The sequence below is a fragment of the Coturnix japonica genome, chromosome 3 (genome assembly GCF_001577835.2).
Source record: "Coturnix japonica isolate 7356 chromosome 3, Coturnix japonica 2.1, whole genome shotgun sequence".
NCBI classification, from domain to species: Eukaryota; Metazoa; Chordata; class Aves; order Galliformes; family Phasianidae; genus Coturnix; species Coturnix japonica.
This window is the reverse complement of record NC_029518.1, coordinates 74,282,011-74,301,812: the sequence shown is the minus strand read 5'-3', so window position 1 is coordinate 74,301,812 and position 19,802 is coordinate 74,282,011. Positions and strand designations below refer to the sequence as shown.

The 19,802-nt window shown below is 43.0% G+C and overlaps 1 protein-coding gene across 1 annotated transcript in view; it reads left to right on the top strand.

Annotated features, from left to right (window-relative positions):
- The first annotated feature begins 2,840 nt into the window (after window positions 1-2,840).
- Window positions 2,841-19,802, top strand: part of CD109 (CD109 molecule) — a 72,234-nt gene continuing 55,272 nt past the window's right edge. Inside the window, exons 1-3 of the mRNA XM_015859075.2 lie at window positions 2,841-3,043; window positions 3,188-3,348; window positions 19,237-19,265. Of these exons, the coding sequence (XP_015714561.1) occupies window positions 2,976-3,043; window positions 3,188-3,348; window positions 19,237-19,265 (258 nt within the window). The 5' untranslated portion in view covers window positions 2,841-2,975. The remainder of the gene's footprint in view (window positions 3,044-3,187; window positions 3,349-19,236; window positions 19,266-19,802) is intronic.

Genomic DNA, 19,802 nt, shown 5'->3' with positions numbered 1-19,802 from the left:
AACTCTTCAGGTTTCCTTGAATTTGCCTCATTTCGTGGAAAAATGCTTTGTTTGCACCAAAATCTGGTTGAGTGCCTGCTGAATCCAGCTGAATCCATTCTGACCAGCCAAATTCACTGCCTGATGCTAAAAGCAGGACAGGGCACCGACCGTTCAAGTCCTTGCTGATGTATTTTTGTAGAGATTCTCACCAGTATTATAAGTACGGTAATGCTTAGGTTTTTGCATTTACAAAAAGTACTGTATTCTTATTGTGATAATAGAGAAAAGCAGGCTTCATTGTGCACTTGTTTAATTTCAGCCTTTCTTCACACAGTTAGTAGTATTTGGTAGGTGCCAGATCCTTCTTGATTTATTAAGGCAGAAATTGCTTTCCAGTCCCATTCGGGAATCATTCTGGTTTTCTGTACTTCAACATGTTTTTATTTGGAGAATTCCCAGGCTACAATTCAAAGGTGTAATTTCAGCTCATACTGATGCCTATATACAGGTTAGATTTAAACTAGATAGCACAAGAACAGACTGCAGTGTAATTGTTTGCTGCCTCAGAATGTAGCCAGAGCAATAGATGGGTTTTGCAGCCTTACAAGCTCTGTCAGAGAATGTGGAAGATTAGCAAAATCAGATTACTGGCAAACAAGGAAGGTGTTAAAATTGAAATTTCCCTTGTGGTAACACATCAGAGATCAGTGTAAAACTTGAGTCTGGTAACGCTTGCTTAACTCCAGGAGGTGACAATGAACAGAGGGGGATTTTTCAGCTGGCTTTCCTGTTGGGCATGCTGAGCACAATGACTACCTGTTTCACCACCCAAATTGTGTCTCCAGAGTATCCACTTCACTGGCTTAGAGCAGTCAAAGATTGTTAAATTCTTTCATTCTAGAGTTATATGCTTTCAGAATTATTCCTAATATGCAGGCGTCTGGTCCAAAACAAATTTCCCTCACACGGTGATCTCAATAAGTCGCTGTGCAGTCCTCTGCTTCCAGTTGTGTGCACAAATTGGTCTCTCAGGTGTTTGTCAGAGCCAGGCATTTAAAACTTACTTAGCCCTGAGACATTGCCAAATGGCTGCTTCTATGGCATTGAAAATGATGTGTGCCTGGGCTAAGGTATTCTGTTCAGCTGAAGACAGATATCCTAGCAGTTTCATAAGATTAAGGTCATCGCCTGTTCTGGATGGACTTTTTTTTTCCAGCTGAGGTTATTTTGTACTCCAGAAGCTGGTGGGTACATAAAAGCTTTTCAGACTTAGGCGTTCCTCTGTTTACATTTGAGCAATTTAGCACATGCTGAAGTGCTGCTTGTTTTCATTTGAGTTAACTGTCTGAGCTAGATCAAACTAATTAATGACATGTAACTGCATAACGAGATTACACAGCCAAAAATGCTATTGAGCAGATTAACGCAGTGCAATATCTTTAAGAAACGAAGCTTGAATGTTGCTGTGGGATGGGATCAAACACTTCATTTCTGTTTATCTGTTTCTTATCAGTGTTAATTCTGCTCAGGCCAGATGAAATTGTAATATTAATTACTAAGTTGTGATATTAATCTCTTTCTGCTGCAGGATTTCTGTGTTGGTAATTCTGTAGGAGATCAATACGTACACAGAAGTATATTTTAAATATACTTCTCCCGTGGGAGAAAAGGAAAAAGAAAGATACAGGTCCACAAACACTGTTGTGAATTGGGCAGAATCTGTGACATTTGCAAGCACTTTCGCTAACGGGCTTTCAGGATACATCCATACTAATGAATCAAACGGTGCCAGCGAATGTTCTTGGGACTGCAAGTTCATTGTCTCTGCCCTCGAGCTGTCCTTGGCATGGTTATGCCCTGGCCAGAGTGTGCTCTCCTTTGGATTTTCTGGTGCAGTGTGAGGGTCAGTGTGGTCCAAGGGCTGTACCCAGCAGGAGGGTTGCAGGTAGCTGCTCTCTTTTGGAGGCTGAGAGAGCTAACTGGTGCTGACAGGCATGGTTGAGCAATGCTGGCCTCAGCAACAGTGTCTCTAGAAACTTGAGCTACCGAAGGCCTGAGCACCAAGCTCAGGGTGCTCAGGCTGCAGCACTCTTGGTAGCCTGTCATCCTACCATCTCCAATCACACTCATCTCAATCCCCGTGTGATTTCTGCCAGCAGCAAGCCTTTGCCATGGCACATGTACCTCTGCAAGTAAGGAGCTGCCAGGAGCGACCTTCTTAGTACCAGTCGTTCTGGCACCAAGCTCCCCTGCTCCTGCCACTGCAGAGACATGTTTTGGAATCACCAGGGGGATGAAGGTGTACAAAATTACATTCAAAAGATGTAAGAGCTGATGCAACTGTCTGGGATCCTGTTAGTGCCTGTGATGTTTGTGTACATGTGCTGTTTTGTATCTGTTTTTCATAAGAACAGAGCAGCGAGGGGGGTTAACCTTCTGGGCTCCAGCTGTGCTTGTGTGTGCACAACTCAGTGCAGGGCACACCAGCTTGGCGCTTTTGACTTCAGGAACTTCACGATACGTTGTGCAGGGATGGAAGCGTTCGGATGAATCGTAGCATCGCTAGCTGTGTCTAGCCCACACAGCTACAAGCAGCACGAAGGCTGCCAAGGCTCCAAAAAGAGTGGGGGTGGGTCCACAAGCCCGAGCGCCTTCATGACCTTATTTTGCAGACACCGGGCACTAACGCCAACCCATCCAGAGCGGCGTTGCCAATCTCTTCGCTGTCGGGAGCTGCTGGGATCGCAGCCTCTGCACCATCGCCGCCGTTCTCAGACCTCAGCTCGGTACATAGCGGCGGCTCTGCGGGCTGCCCTCAGCCGCAAGCCTGCCCCCCCCGCCCGCTTTCCCCCGGGCCGGCCTCGGGAACGCCCCGCGGGGCGCTCGGGCGGCAGCCGTCGCGGCGTGACTCACGGCGGGGCCTCTCCTTCCCCTCCCCGCCCGGGACGGCCCGGCGTAGCGCAGCGCAGCGGACTCGTAGAGCGCAGAGAGCCATGGAGCGGAGCCGCGCTGCTGTTCGCCTTCTGCTCCTCTTCCTCGCGTGTGGCTCCGCCGCGGCTGGGTACGTGGGGCTGGGGTGGGCGGCGGGGCTGCCCGGGGAGCATCGCCCCCATCCCGAGGTCTGCGAGAGCTCGGAGCGCGCCCCGCCGGCTGGACGCGTGCCGATTTCTGGGCTAACGCATCTCTCCTGCTCTGTCTTTTGTAGACCTACGTTCCTGGTGACGGCCCCCTGGAACATCAGGCCCGGAGCAAACGTCACCGTCGGGGTGGCCCTACTGCCCGGTAGCCCCCCGCAGGTTACAGTGCGTGGAGCTCTGCTCAGGGATAACCAGACTGTGCTCAGCAGGGAGATGGTCTTCGAGAGAGGTAGGGGCCTTACACCTGCCTTCTCCCACGGTATTCTCTTTCTTTGACAGTGCCCCAGCTGCTGAAGAGTACTGAAATGCAATCCTGGTGTTACTAACTGGGGACTGCTATGGGAAGGTATTCTTGTGTGGTGGCTCCGTTTGCAACCAGGCTGGGTAATGAGTGATTTTTTTACTCACTCTAAACTCAGAAAGCAATCAGATGACAGTGAGGCGTTATATGATGTGGCATCTTCAAGATGCCTGGAAGTGCTCAGGTCATTGTCATGGGGTCACCGAAGAAGAGATCCTTGTTGATAGGCTTACTGTAGAGGTGTGAGGATAGCAAGTGGGTTGATAAATGCCTGGCAGCTGCAGATAGTCTGAGAAAGGGAGAGCTTGACTTCTAAGAAAGTGAAAATCTTCATCATAGAATCAGAGAATATCCTGATTTGGAATGGATCCACAGGAATCACTGGGTCCAACCACTGGCTTCACACAGGACCACCCAAAATTCAACTCTTATGTCTGAGAATGTTGTCCAAATGTCCCTGGAACTCCAGCAGCTCTGGGCCATGTCTACTGCCCTTTGGTAAAGAACCTTTTCCTGATGTCCAACCTGATCCTCCCCAAGTGCTGCCACACAGGAGCTGAGTGTGTTTGTGGAAAGAGAAGTTCTTAAGAGTCAAAAACTGAATGATGGGACAGTTTGGGGATTGACTAAGTCAACTCTGAAGCAACCTGGTTTAATTTGTGCTTCCAAGGAGTGGTGGGGACACTGGGACATTGTACATGTACAAGTAGTTGAGAATTGACATATTGGTCAGTGCTCCCGATAAATGCCAGCTGTGAGTAGGAACATAAGAATGTGCTCCCTGAGAACTGCCCTCATAGGAAGGAAGATCAGCCAGCTTTCAGAGTGTTCTTTGAGTGTTATTTATATCACTTCATACTAACTCTGGCTCTTTGTTTGTCTAAAGTAGAGTCACAGAGCAGCATGAGGTCCTAGAAAAATCCACCCTGCTGTATTGAACTTTCTCCTATGATTAATAACTATCATTAATATGGATGACTTAATTGTAAATGTAATACCTTCATTTCAAAGAGATACTGCTTTTCTTCACAGTCCGTGTAGAAGTTAGGCTGGGAGTGTGACAGAGTTCTTATGATTGGATCAAAAATGTCATGCCCATGTGATGCAGAAATGTGTATTTTATCAAAACACTTTTTGCCACTTCAACGTTTCTATAAAAACAAACAGTTTGTGGAATTACACACTCTCAGGTCTTACTTTGGATTGGGTGTTGTTCATCCATTCTAACTTTATGGTGTTGTCAGGTATGTCATCCAGCATCCAGTATAAAAGTATGCAGCTGAAACAATGTTCCCATTGTGCTGTCCCTAAATAAATAAATAAATTAAAGAAAAGTAAAAGAAAAAAAGTGTTAATTCCCAATTTTAATCAAATTTATTCAACTAATCTGATAGTCCTGAAATCTAATGCCAATAGCTGTGACGTATGCCTGAGGCTATTAATTTAGGCAGACCAATTTGCTAGCTCCTAATGTCTGCATGGAAGTAAAACAGGCTGGCAGTCATGCTTATGGTGCTTAATTCATTGTAATGTACTGTATCCTATACTTAGCTGTTGTTTGGTGAAAAGCACCTTCCAAGCCTATTAGGCTTGACATAAAGGAGGAGTGAGTAAAGGAGTAATGGTGCTGTAGCTGTGCTGGTCTGTGAATTTAGCTGAATCAAAGCCTGTGGAGGTTTTATTAGGCCAGCTGCTGCAGCTGGAGAAAAAAAAAATCCAAGCATCTCCAGACACACAAAATCTTCTTTAAATGACATCACCGTTGCATATATTAGCGGCCAGAAAATACTGCTTTATCTGTCACTTGCACCCATTAGGTTACACAGTGGTGCTACTGTTCCTGCAGTGCATGAGTTTGGTGTTACTCCCCCGTGTCTGTGCTAAATAAGTAGAAGGGAGGCAGGGTGTACCTGCAGTTGTTGACTGTGCTGGATACCCAAAAGCTGGGACTGATTCCCTTGGGCAGGGCACAACATTCATGTTGCCTAAGCTGGCAGTGTTGTGCTCTGTAGTTTTTCTTGTCTGGTGTCAGCAAGAGTGGGGGAAGTTATTGGCTTGAAAAACTGATATGAAAGAATCAATTTTATTTTGCTGAATTTAGGCAGACAAGTTCTTTGATTTGGTGTGCAGACATCTGTGGTGGTAGAACTGAGCTGGTGCAGAGCTGCCATTAGAGGCTGAGGCTGGAGGACAGGCTGTGGACACCTTTTTGTTAGTTTAATCTCGCAGACAGAGCTCAGCTGATTACACGAAGGCAAGACCTTTTGTGTCCCCACCTGACAAAATGCATCTGCAATTGCTAGAAGTTAAGGATGTGCTCTAGTCCTCTAGCAGCAGCTCAGCATGGTAACATGTGCTTGTCTGTAGATTTTTTGAGTCAGCTCCATGAAAGGATCTTATTGGATTAGAGGCACAGCTATTCTCTCTTCATATAACATAACTCCAGTTTTTTATGTAAGAAATAGAGCACTTGCCCTCTAATGGTTGATTGAACATTGACTGGTTTAATGTTATTACAGGAAGTGGAGTTTTGATTTCTGAGTGATTTTTGGAAAACTGACAACTAGAGAAAGACTGTAGGAGTGGATCTTGGTTCCCATCTCTTGCCTGCTTTTCATGTAACAACGGGAATGGAAATTAGCAGTTATAATATATTCACAATATTACTCAATCATGAATTATGTCATTAACAAATGGCAAGTTTAAGCGTTGGACTGAGAGTGTGTGCACACATCAGTTTAAACAACTGCTGATGTTTTGAGCTTGGCTAGACGTGGCAGAATCCAGATGTATTGTAGCAAGGGAGACTCTTTGAAGGTCAGTGTTTTGGTACAGAAGTTACTCAGCTTAATTGTAATGAAAACAAACGGGCTGAATGTCTGCAAGCTGCGTGTTGCTGCTACAGATTAACTTTGTATGAGCAAATGCAACAAAAATTGTCAGTGTGTCACTAGGAGAGAATATGTTTCCATCATCTGCAGGAGGCTCAAGGAGAACACAAAAGCAGTCATTTAAGCTGATTCTGCGTACCATACCGAGCCTTGACACGTTTTCTATGGAGCTGCAATATCAGAAAGATCCCCACTGATTGAAAATGACTGTAGAAGAAAACAATGGCTTACATGCAGTCTGAGCTGTTGGGTTTTCTGGGTCAACAAATAAAAATGATGAGAATAACAGAAAGCAAGTTAAATTTTATGCATGAATGGCTTGATTTTCAGTGATTACAGAGAAGGGTGGTTCACTCCCTGCATAGTAATCCTCTGACTGATCAATAAAGATATACTTTGAATTGGCAAGTGTGGTTGTCCTGCCAAGTTTGCTACTTAGGCACTGCAGTGTTAGTTACACCTTAATTAAGAGAGCTTCTGAACAGTCTGGTTTTTCTTTTATTTGTGCAGGAATAATTTGGAAAATATAAAAAGCGTAGACATTAAGAAAACTAATTAAAGAAAGGCTTTCATGTATAATGGAGTGGTATCATTTACGTGACTTCACGTACAATTTTAATTCTCAATAGTAAGATTTGGTTTAAGCTGATAATTATGGCACAATGCAATGTATTTAAGGCACTGTGAATGAGAAGTACTTTTGAGAACTGAAGACTCTGGTTTAAAATATTTCAGGTTCTTTGTCATTTGCTTGTAAATGTTAATTAATTTGCACTGCTTTCTGCTTTTCTTCTAGTGTGCAGTTAACTTACTTGTTGGCAGAGGGAACTCTGAATTAGAGCGTGGTAAATACTCAGCCAGGGTTTACGAAACATTACAGACTTTGTGAGAATGTCTGTCAGGTATAGACTTGCAGCAGTCATCCATATAGACAATGGAAAATCTGCTTTTACCAGGAGGCACATTTTGCATACTTAATAATATGGTTCAGACCACGTTAGTATGAGAAACCAAAGAACACGAGGGAGTATAAGTTGTAAAGTAACAGATAAATGAGAATGAATGGCCTTGGTCCCTTTTGTTAACTCGTCTCTGTGCCCTATTTCTGAATATTTATGACTGTTTCCTCCATGACTGCAATATATATCCTGAATATCTGAGGCTGGAGTGTAAATCACTTTGCTAGCAGTTTTCTGGGACAGCTCCTTCCTCCCTAGTTATGTGTGATAGCCTAAACATTGAAACAGCAATGGAGCAGGAGCACCATGTTTTCACATGTGTAACCCCCACATCCAAATGTATATGTAATTGTTCTTCATGAAGAGCAATTACACATAAGTTGTCAATATTCAGCACATGCAGATAACTGATATAAAATCAGAGAAAGAGAAGGTTTGGTGGAAGGAGATGATGGGGCTGAATCCAGAGATAAAGGAGCTAGCTAGCTGAGAAGAGGGCACTCCCATTCAGACTTCTCTATTGTTGGAGCACATCTAAGGAAAAACCACAAGTTCATGTGGCTGTTGTTGAACCCATTTGACATTCCTTCTAAGGGAGAGTGGTGATCTGTTGAAACAGGCAGTCCAGGGAGGTGGAGTCACTGTCCCTGGAGGTGTTCAAGAAATGTGGAGATGAGACACTGAGGGACATGAGTTAGGCATGATGGTGATGAGCTGGTTTTTGGACTTGATGACCTTAGAGGACATTTCCAACTGTAATGATTCTGTGATTCATTCTAGTTTATTTATAACAGTCCCATCAAGTAAACTGCTGAGTAATCAAAACATCATTCCCATCCAATACTTGAGCTTTATTTGATTGACTGTATGGTATTTGGGGCTCAAGGGAGAAAATCCTTCTTTGGCTTAAAGTGCTTGCTTAAGGCCATTCTAGTCTCCACATTCTTCAATGCTGTCTAGCTGAGTAGTGTGAGGCAAAATGAGCATGGCAGGCTGCTTCACAGGAGCTTGAAACAGAGAAAGGGTGGAATAAAGGCAAGTCCTGCTTGATCAACCTGATCTCCTTCTATGATTGAATGACCCACCATGTGAATGAGGGAAAGGCAGTTAACGTAGTCTACCTAGATTTCAACAAAGACTTTGTCACTGTCTCCTATAGTGTTCTCCTGGAGAAGCTGGCAGCCCATGGCATGCATTGGTGCACTCTGTGCTGGGTGAGGAACTGACTGGAGGATGGGCCCAGACAGTGGTGGTTGAATGGAGTTAAATCCAGCTGGCAACTGGCCATGAGTGGTGTTCCTTAGGGATTGGTATAGGGGCCTGCACTGTTTAGTATCTGTATTGATCACCTGGACAAGGGGATTGAATGCACCCTCAGTAAATTTGCAGATGACACCAAGTTGGGAGGAAGCGATCATCTCCCTGAGGATAGAAAGGCCCTATGGAGAGATCTGGACAGGCTGGGTCACTGGTCTGTGTTCAGTGGGATGAAGTTCAACAAAACCAAGTGCTGGGTCCTGCACTTTGATCACAGCAGCCTCATGCAAGGCTGCAGGCCTGGGGCAGAGTACCTGGAAGACTGTGTGGAGCAAATAAACCTGTGTGTGTGTTGGTTGACATTCATCTGAGCATGAGCCAGCAGTGTGCCCAGGTGGCCAACAGACCAATGGCATCCTGGTTTGTATCAGAAATACTGCAGCCAGCAGGAATAGAGAGGTTATAATCCCCCCTGCAGTCAGCTCTGGTGAAACTGCACCTCGAGTACTGCACTCTGTTTTGGGCACCTCACTACAAGAAAGAGATCAAGGTCATGCCGTGTGTCCAGAGAAGAGCAACAAAGCTGATGAGTGGTCTGGAGCATAAGTGTGATGGGGACCAGCTGAGGGAACTGGGATTATTTAGTCTGGATGAGAGAAGTCTCAAGGGAGAACTTATTGCTCTCTACACCTACCTGAAGGGAGGTTGTGACGAGATGAAGTTTGGCCTCTTCTCCCATGTAACTAGCAACAGGATGAGGGAATGGCTTCAAGTTTCACCAGGGGAGGTTCAGGTTGGATATTAGGAAAAATTTCTTCTCCAAAAGAGTTACCAGGTGCTGGAATGGGCCGCCCAAGGAGGCGGTTAAGACACTGTCCTTGCAGGTATTCAAGAAATTCAGATGTGGTTTGAAGGGACATAGTTTAGAGAGGAAATATTAGTGGTAGGTGGACTGTTGGACTAGGTGATCTTGAAGGTCTTTACTAACCTTGGTAATTTTGATTCCATAAATTGTTCATTGCAGGATTGGTTGCAGGGAGTTGTATCTTACAGAGGAGTGAATGGCAACTTGTCTGCATGGGATTGCCCGCTGCTTGTGTGAACAGAAGGATCTTTGCATCTTTTAGGAAAGGGAGGAGAGAGGGGGAAAAATGAAGTAAAGACTGTGAATTTTAGAAAGAAAAAAGAAATGCCAGTGAATAGTGGAAACTGGGGAGAGAGGTGTTACCAGAAATAAGGAGGGAATCAAAGGGAGAAATCTTGAGTGATTAAAGCTGTAAGTGCACATTACCCTAAAATAGCAGATGAGTAAGAAGTAGAGTAACTAAATACAGTCTTACTACTGATTTAAAAAAAAAAAAAAAAAAGAAAAGAAAGAAAAAGAAAATAAGGGTGTGGAAGTGGAAAATGAGATCAGATTACAAAGGTTGAACATAAAAGAGTAGCATGGTTATGAAGGGACAAAATTGGAAAGGCCAAACCATGAATAGGAAAGAATGTACAGGGTAGGATTTTAAATACTGTATTAGTAGCAGGAAGACTACCAAAGGGTATGGCTTGCTAGAAGGGACTTTTTCTGTGATGCAGAAGTGAGTGAGTGCTCAGTCTTTACAAAGAAGATCATCTATTATACAGTCTGTAACACAACTAGCTGCAGTGCCAAAGGAAGTAAGGCAACGAGAGGGGGACAGGTGGAAGAGTACTTGGTAAAGTAGGAATTTAGGCTGGATAAAATTATCTGCAGAATATTTAAAGAATGGGTGGAAATGTAAAAACTTCTAGTGGATTTTTGAAAGCGTTAATGAGGAGAGGGGGGCTGGAAGGTTGAAAAACTGCAAGATTAAGAAGTCTATCAAAGGCTCTGCTTGCATGAAGACATGTTGGCTTTTTGAGCTCTAAGCCTCACATTACACAGGCTGGCAGAGTAACCGTGGAAGGGTCGTTCTGTGCTTGTGCTTTGCATTGCTCAGATGTCTGTCCTTGGCCATTGCTGAAGACAGGACCATGGACTAAATAGACCTTTGGAGACTATTTCACATTCTGGAAAACACGTGAGGAGACATCAGAGGAATTGGAGTGAATTGTCAGGACAAGTGTCCTATAAACCTGATTACTAACCCTCAGAAAGATTAGAGTTAGCTTTTAAAGAGAAGGGGGTGGGAGATGAGGGTGGGTCTCAAAATGGGTCTGGAATGATGTCCTAATTAGAAATCCAAGTGCTGAGGAGTAGAGAAGTACCTGCAGAGGTAGGAAACAGCTAGGAAATTCTGAGTATCCAGTCATACACAGGTGGCTTCTCTTTTAACGACTCTTTATCTGTACTGGCACAGTGCCCTGCTGTCCTTGGATAATTGTTTGTGAATGCACAAATGAGAACCTGTGTACAGAGGTTGAATAGCATGTGGCAAGTGATACTGCTGGTCCATCTGGATTCATTGCTGTCCCAGTAAGTATCTGCATAGAAGAAACTGTCAGAATGACTGATACCTTATCTCCCACTTTTCCAGTTCCCTGGAGGTGCAGTTGTGCGGCCCAGTAGTTTATTTTGAGTGGTTATGGAATTGTATTGCCCTTACTTACAGATGAGGGAAGGCTCTGGTATTATTTTTATATATCTAAACAATTTTGTGGTCTCAGAAAAATTATGTGGATTTGTCATTGCAGACTCTGAGTGCCTTCCAGAAAATGGAAGAAAACCATTGTAAAAACAAACCCTCTTCATTCATTGCCTCTTAGAGAACTTAAATAGCACTCGAGCATTTTATTTTCAGTGAAGGAGTGACTTTGAAACTTTACTCCAGCTGCAGCAATTAATGGCATGGGGGTGGTAGTAATACCACCAAGCATCTAGTGTAGACAGGCTTAGCCACATTTTGTCCTGGTATAATTTCCCTGGGTTTTAAATCAGAATAAAAACTGCAGCTGCTCTAACTTGCAGTAATAGCGGCTTTGTGTTGATGATCCATTGCAATTTCTGTGAAGTAATGATGGCCAGCAATGCCTAGAAAGCAGGGCATGCTCATGAGTTTGCATGTGCGTGCAGTCACCAAGGGAAAAGTCAGTTAATTAAATTAATTTCCCATTTTGTTGTGAAGAGGCTTAAGTCTGAGATTCTTTTGAATTGTCTGTGTGATTTTGAAGACTGGATCTGACATCAAGAAAAACTGCTTTGTAATATTCCAGACTAGTCTTCTTAACAACTGTAGAGTTATAATTGCTGAGAATAATATTGTTTGGCTGTAGTAGGCAGCAATAAGCTCAGATGTGGATCACGCATGACAAAAAACCTATGGATGGTCTCAAGAAAAATTTGGAAAGAGCCCATGTTTGAGTTTCAGTCTCTGGTCTGGTAGCTGCTGGGTGGTGTTAGAAGTTCTTTGGCTAAAGGGATGATTTAGTCTTAAAAATATGAAGCCGTTCCCTTTTCCTACCCAGCATGCAGTGTTTCAGATAAACCACACAGGGTTTTGTGTACTGTGTTCTTGCTACTGGCCTCTCTCTGACCACTTGGCTGAAAGTGGTAATAATGTGATCCATAAAATTGGTTGTTGTACTTTAGAAAACTGAGCAGATAATTAAATATCTGAATGAGGTCCCAGCTCTAAAATGAAATGAGAAATGCCCATTTGTCTGGCCTTGAAAAGTTAGTTAAAAATGCTGTGGGGAGAGCAGAAAACCCACCACAAGTGTTGGCTTGTGGAAGGGGCTGGTGGGTACAGTAGCACAAGGGCAGAGATGCCCAACGCCAGTAGTGGTCTGTCTGTCTGTGAGATGGGTACATGGTGGTGCCCTCAGGAGTGGGTGCAGGGCTGAACTGATAAGCAGGAGAAGTGGAGAGGTGATGCGCTTTAATTGCAGACACATCTGTGCATGTTGCTTTCTTCTGTTCTCCAGAGCTGCAGTGCTCCATCTTGTGATGAACCTCAGATAAGGAATTCTGGTCTCTTTCACATTGTTCCTTCTATCCTTTTCTGCTTTTATCTGTAGGCAAAACTGCTGTTCTGCCTTGTTCCATTTGTAATTTTTTAGTGCTTTCTGCCTCCAGAATTGCAAAAAAGACTGAAAGGTAGCAGTACAAATGGGCAGTGGGGGGAAATGACTGGCTGTGGTGCTGGCAAGCTGCATGCTTTGTGGAGCAAGTATGTACTCCTTTACTTCCCTTTACTGCAAGTTTCTTGTCTTCACTGGGCTTTGGATGGTAGCCTGATGTCCACTAGCAATCTAATATGTGTCACTGTACTGTACCTCCAACTAACACCTGGCTGAAATTTAGCCATAGTTGAACAGCAGTGGCACACATGGTGTATTTCAGGCTGCTAGCATAACGAGGAAGTGCTAATTCTGGTGCTAATTTAGGATAATAGATGAAAAGTATATCACATTTACAGAATGTAAACTCCACAGATTTGTAAGCCTTCTTTCATGAGAAAAAAAATTAAATCACTCTTTGGATAGTTTAGCTCTTGGTATTTATACTTCTTTCTTTTTTTGGAAATCACAAAAATAGTGTACATTTTGGATAGGAAGGAAAAACTGGAAGGATTTTTATTTCTCTGATGTTACAAGTATTATTATTATTATTATTTTAAATAGACCAATCAGGTGAAAAAAATCCATTTACCGCTGTAAAGAAATACTTTTTTTGTAAGCATTTCCTAAATGTAGATATGTGAACACTGCCGCCAGAAGAAAGCAATGACATCAGTGTGAAGTGATTCCAGCTATATTCTCACAGTCTCTAATAGGACTGAGAAGAAATGAGGGCATAGACATAGATTGGAAAAGTTAAGTGAGAAGGTCTGTTTGCAGCAGTGCCTACTAACTAGGGTAGAACTTAGCGTTAAGACCTGAATTTAAATTAGCTGTTAACTTCTGTTGTGCTGATTTACATTGGCGTGAGTTCTGGTTGATTATGCCAAGTCATAAAGTCATTTTTCTGGAACCTCGATCCTTTTTTGGGAGTAGAAGCTGAAACAGGAGTATTTATGTCTGTATAGATGTAGATGGAGCCTGACTGTTTGGCAGGGAGAAGACTGGGAGGTCTGTGGACATGTCCTGCAGGGCATGTAGATTTGGGCCACAAGCTTTGTGATACAAGGAAAAAGCTCTGTAATGCTGAAATTATTTGTGACAAACCACTGGAAACATACACATATATGTGTGTGTGTGTGTGTATGTATATATATATATATATAAACACATGCATATGTAATCTTTTCATTTTGAAAAGTCACTTAGAAGTAACATTTACATCTGGTCCTAGTGTTGCTGTCAGCTTAATAACAGGTAGCATAACTTGTAGTTCAGATGGAAGGGATCTTCAGAGACCACTGAATTCATCTGCCTGACCACTTCAGGGCTAACCAAAAATTAAAGCATATTACTGAGGGCATTGTCCAAATTCCTCTTGAACACTGACAGGCATAGAGCAGCAACCACCTCTCTGGGATGCCTGTTTCAATGTTTGACTACCCTCATAGTAAAGAAACTTTCTCTAAAGTCCAGTCTGAACCTCTGGTGCAGCTTTTTGTTGTTCCCTTGCTTTCTAACTGTTTGCTTTGCTAAAAAGATAGACTGCTAAAAATGGTGCAGTAGCAGTGTTCATTTAAAAAGATGATTTAATTTCCCACCGCTCTCTGTGCTGGTGACATTGCACTACCCTATTGCCTTCCTCTTTTTCTGGAGTGTCCTTAATACCAATGAATCAGTGAAAAAGGAGGTTGCAGACCAAGAGTTTGTTTCTGTGGGATTTCCATGCATTTCAGTGCAATGCAGCAGGGAGGCTCTGCAGGAGGGAGACAACTTCTCCTGGTTAGATGTAGAGAGGACTCAGCTGGTGTCATGTGTAAGTCATGTGGAAGTGTTACAGTTTCGTGCAGGTAAAGGTGTCCAGCTGCATGGTGGCGGAGGATCTACAAGAGCTGTGCTGTGTGCTAGCAGCTGGACTCTGGCTTGCTACTTAAAAACATGAGGTTGCTGCACCATTAATTCATCAAGTGGATGGGAAATTATGGTGAATTTCTGCAATTCAGCAGTGACATGAAGGGAATATTTGGTCAGCTGCTCCTGCTTGAGTATGGCTGTAGCCACCTTTGGGTGCAGCTAAGTAGAGCTCCCAGGGCTCATTTCAGAAGCTCTGAGAATGTGGGAAAAGCATGCATGACAGTGACACAGATTCACTACAACACCAGAGATTTTCAGATCTGTCCAGGCTGCTTAGTTCCCATTAAAATAATTACATAAACCAGGAGATTACCTAATGCCCCAGTGCCTCTTCTATAAATTTTCTCTGTCTGGGAACAACATCACGCACTGGACTTGATCAAGGAAGCCAGGCAGCTCCCTAACAGTGCTTTGGGAGGGGAGTGCTTTCTGAGTCATACAATGGAGAAGTGGCTGCAGTTTAAATCTCCCTCCTCCCCAGCTGCTTCTCATATGTAGCACAGCTGTACCTGGCTGAGACCTGCTGGTAGGTCTTCCAGGCTTGGGAATGTGTGAAACCCACTATGTCTAGCACCGTCCTGTCTGCCCTGCTGCTAGCAATGCCTATGACTGAAAATAGAAACAGAATCACCAAGGTTGGAAAAGACCTAAAAGATCATCCAGTCCAACCGTTCACCTATCACCAATAGCTCCCATTTAAACCATGTCCCTCAATCCAATATCCAATCGTTCCTTGAACACCCCCAGGGTTGGTCATTCCACCACCTCCCTGGGCAGTACAGTTCAGACATAGTTCAGTGTTCAACTCTTTGAAGGAGTAGACTGATGTGGAAGCAGTTGCCAGAGCCACATTTGCTCAGGGAACATATTTTGAATTGATGTGCTGGAAATAGCTCATGGAAACCACCTTTCTATGGAGATGGGCTTTTACTCTGGCTATCATAATTGTGTCCAAAACAGCATTTTCTATGGCTTTACATTCTTTAGTTTTACTTCCTAGATGTGAGAAAAGTTGTGAACTTTCTGCTTCTGACTCTGCAACATGATCGTGCTTCACTCTGTTTGGGCTACAGCATATGGAAAACAGGTTTAATAATAAGGCCTAGTTGAAGTATGGGAAGTACCTTGAGATATCTGTGTTCAGCATGATACTCATTATCAAGCGATGGTGCAAGCAGGCGCTGTTCTGATTAGACAGCTGCAAAGTGCCTGCAGTGCATGTGTGCTAGTGTGTGTGCATTAGTATGGGTAAAGATGGAAGTAGAAGCCCAGGGGAATGGACTCTGGTATGATTCTCTATGAATATAACTTCTGTTCTTGGTGCTTCATAACATACTGAAGCAACTGCTATAGCCAGTGCTATATTTAGCTATGTTGGATAGACGAAAGCTAGTCTAGCAATACTTAACTTTGGGCACATCTACTCTCATACTTGTAAATAAAGCTGTTCTTCTGTTAATAATTGACTTTCAGTAGTGTCAAAGGTGTTTTTTTTGTTCCCTTTCTGGTGACATGGTGACATAGGTTGTGAATGTACAAAACTAAGGTATAGCACAGCTTTATTCACACATTATCATGCAGAGGGATGGGAGTTAGAGGAGCATTACTACTCTAATCTTACTTTTAGTGCTTCTACTTTAAGTATACAACTGAGAAAAAATTTGGGAGGTAGCTTTATACCATCTCTGTCTTTGTGAGTTTATTCTGTATCCAACCTCCTTTACCAGTGAAACATAGTCCCTTAATTTTTTTTTTTTCCTAATTAACAGTAACTGTCTTTCATGAGCTAGAAAGACATAGATTTCCTCTAGCTGAAATGATATCTCTTCTTAATAGGGTTATTTAGGCATGAAGTTCTTTAAGTAGATGCTGGAAATAAAGTCAATTAGTATACCTATGCACCAGGTACTCTTCAGCACTGTGTAATTCCTCTCCAGGAGCCTCATGTGCCAGGCAAGCTTAGCTGTTTCCTGGTCTCTATGATACTGTGCAGTGGGAGTGCCTTCTCTGCTTCTGTGTTTTGTCTGGGTCTCCTGGCTGTAAAAACCTGGAAGGTCAGTGGTGTTGCTGAGAGTCAAGGATTGTCTGGGCTGCTTCTCAAGTGCAGAGGATGGAGGGATGGCAGGAGAAACTGTGGCTTCAACAGTAGCATAAACATATGGAAAGGACCAGATGCTATCCATCCTTGTTAAACCATTGTATACCAGAATGAAGTAATTAAGTGTGCTGCCCACAGACATCATTAGCAGGATGTGAGTCACTTGATTTAACCCGAGTTATAATTTGAATAGATGGTACATGCTGAGTGGGAGTTTTCCTTTAGCACGCTGACAGCAGCAGGGACATACTGCTTTCCATCCGTCTGGACTGCCTTCTACTTGCCACTGTCAAAGAAACAATTTGTTTTAAATCAATGTTTACTAGAGTTCAGATGTCAAATAAATGTTTTGTCTTCAAATGCAGTGAAGTTCTGGATAAAAGGGGTCATTACATTTTCCCACTGGTAAGAAGGCTAATCTTGATGTTCTTCTGGGTAAGAAAAGGCCCCTAGAAGTCAACAGCAAATTTACCATGGTGACTTTCAGAATCACAGCATGTATTTTAAGAGACAGTTAAGTGCAAAGTCCTGCATCTGGGTCAGGGCAGTCTCAAGCACATGCATAGACTGAGTGGAGAATGGCTTGAGAGCAGCCCCGAGGACAAGGATTTGGGAGTGTTGGTTGATGAAAGATTCAGCATGAGCAGGCAACCCAGAAGGCCAACCATATTCTGGGTTGCATCAAAAGAATTGTGACCAGCAGTTCAAGGGACTTGATTCTGCCCCTCTACCCTGCTCTTGTTAAACCTCACCTGGAGTACTGTGTCCAGTTCTGGGGCCCCAACACAAGGATGTGAATCAGGTCCAGAGGAGAGCCACATAGATGATCAGAGGGCTGGAGCACCTCCCCTACAAGGACAGGCTGAGAGACTGGGGGCTTTTCAGCCTGGAGAAGAGAAAGTTCCGGAGAGACCTTATAGTGGCCTTCCAGTACCTGAAAGAGGGCTAGGGAGGGACTTTTTATAAGGGCATGTAGTGACAGAATGAGGGAAATGGCTTCAAACTGGAAGACAGGAGATTTAGATTAGATATTAGGAAGTGGTGAGGTACTGGAACAGGTTGCCCGAGAGGCTGTGGATGCTTTTCTAGAAGCATTCAAGGCCAGGCTGGATGGGACTTCAAGCAACCCAGTCGAGAGGGAGGTGTCCCTGCCTATAGTGGGAGGATTGTAACTAGATGATCTTAAAGGTCCCAAAACATTTTATGATTCTATGATAATGCAATACTCACAGTGAATTTTTCTTTTTGAATTATCTCAGAGGTAACATTCAGCTGACTATGGAAGACAACTGTGCCAGAGCAGCAGTTCTGTGTAGAATGTATGTAACTCATGCGCTGGGTGAACTGTTGAGTGAAAAATAGCTGTGAGCCTATATTGTCCTAGGTATTATAAAAAGATGTAACTGAGTGGAAATTACAAAAGGGCTTTGCTGATCTACGTGAAAAGTGAACCCTGCAGTGGCTGTACTATTCATTTAAATGATATGGTACTAATTAAAAAATTATTAAAAAACATTTTTTTTTTTTTTTGCCATTAACACTGTCAAGCATGTCTGAATGCTAATACCTATAGGTTTTATTAGCCACAATATGGCAACTCTTTTTCCAATCTCAATTAAAAAAAAATAATCAGTAAAGCCAAAAAAAATTTGCTAGCTGTGCTAAGAGAGGTGATGGCACTGAAAGACAACACCATCAAGGTCATAAAAAAATACTCATGTTAAATATTTAAAATAAAAGCTGTAGCAATTTCAGTATTGTGAGAAAATCTGAGTTCACATTATCTGAAATAGTTAAAATACTGAGTCATATTAAGCCCTGCACAATAATATGATAGTTAAGCGTTCCCAAGGTGATATAATACAGTGAGAATGGTTAATTCTGTGTGCTCTGTTTCTTGAGGGTGGTAAATGCTGTGCATGGCTTTGAAAACTTTGTCCAGCTGCAGAATTAATGGAAAATAGTAACTTGGGAAATAGAAGGCTGAGTAAAGATGTTTCAGGGTATGTGAATGCAAAGGAAAAAGCAGAGAACACGGAGGTCTGTTCCTACCAAATGGAGAAATAACATTTCTGCAGTACTGCTCTGGGGTTTGTACTTTTGCAATGCTGGAAAAGGTATCACATCTTCCATCAGCCACATAAATAAGAAATGGGTGGGGTGGATGTATGTGGATGAGAACCGATGCTCAGAGAAAAAGCAGGTTTAGTTTGTTATAGAGGCACAGCTTAGATGGTCATGTTGCTGACTTTGTTTCATGTTAAATATGAAGGAGGTGCAGAATCAACTGCTTTTGAGAAACAGAGGAATGCTTTGGTCCAGGCACAAATGTACCCAAGAGGGGATTTGTTTTCAAGGTAGGTCCCAGCTGGGAGCCTGTTGGCATCTTGGAAGCCATTATTCAAGTGGAGAATTGCGTTTCAGTTTCTCTGGGCTGTACTGTTGTCTAGTTCTTCTAGCAGATTTGAGACTGCTCTGTTAGGGAGTTGCTAAATCTAGTAGTCTGGCAAAGCAGAGGCTATTGTGGCTCCATGCCACAGGTATTTTGGGTAGTGTGGGAATGGGGAGGAGAGCTGATCTGCAAATTAACCTGGTTATGTTGTTGTTCAATTTGTATGAAGTTTGTTTGTGACAGTGTTTTCTTTCTTTTTTTTTTTTTTTAATTCAGATTCCTTTGGGACTCTTGTTCTTCCAGTAGTAAGTATTTATTTCCTTTCCCTCAAAGAAAATATTGACTGCCTGAGATTTTTCAGCAGTTATTGTTGATGAGATGTATGAATTTTGACTTTATTTGCTGATCATTAAGTTAAGAATTTTCATATCAAGTGCTCCACAGCTTATTGCAAGTAATTACAGAATTTGGCTTACTAGAGCTGAAATAATTGTGCAAAGTAATCACAAAATCACAGAATTGCAGGTCTTGGAAAGGACCACTAGAGCTCATGGAGTCTAACCCCCCTGCTAAATGAAATTCCCTTCAGTAGGTTGCACAGGTAGGTGTCCAGATGTGTCTTGGATATCTCCAAAGAAGGAGACTCCACAACCTCTCTGGGCAACCCCTTCCAGTGCTCGGTCATTCTCACTGTACAGAATATTTTTGTGGAACTTCCTATGTTCCAGTTTTTGGCCACTGTTCCTCATCCTGTTACTGTGCACCGTTGAAAAGAGTCTGGCTTCAGTCAGTTGCCTCGTGCATTTTAGATATTAATAAACATTAATCAGATCCTCACTCAG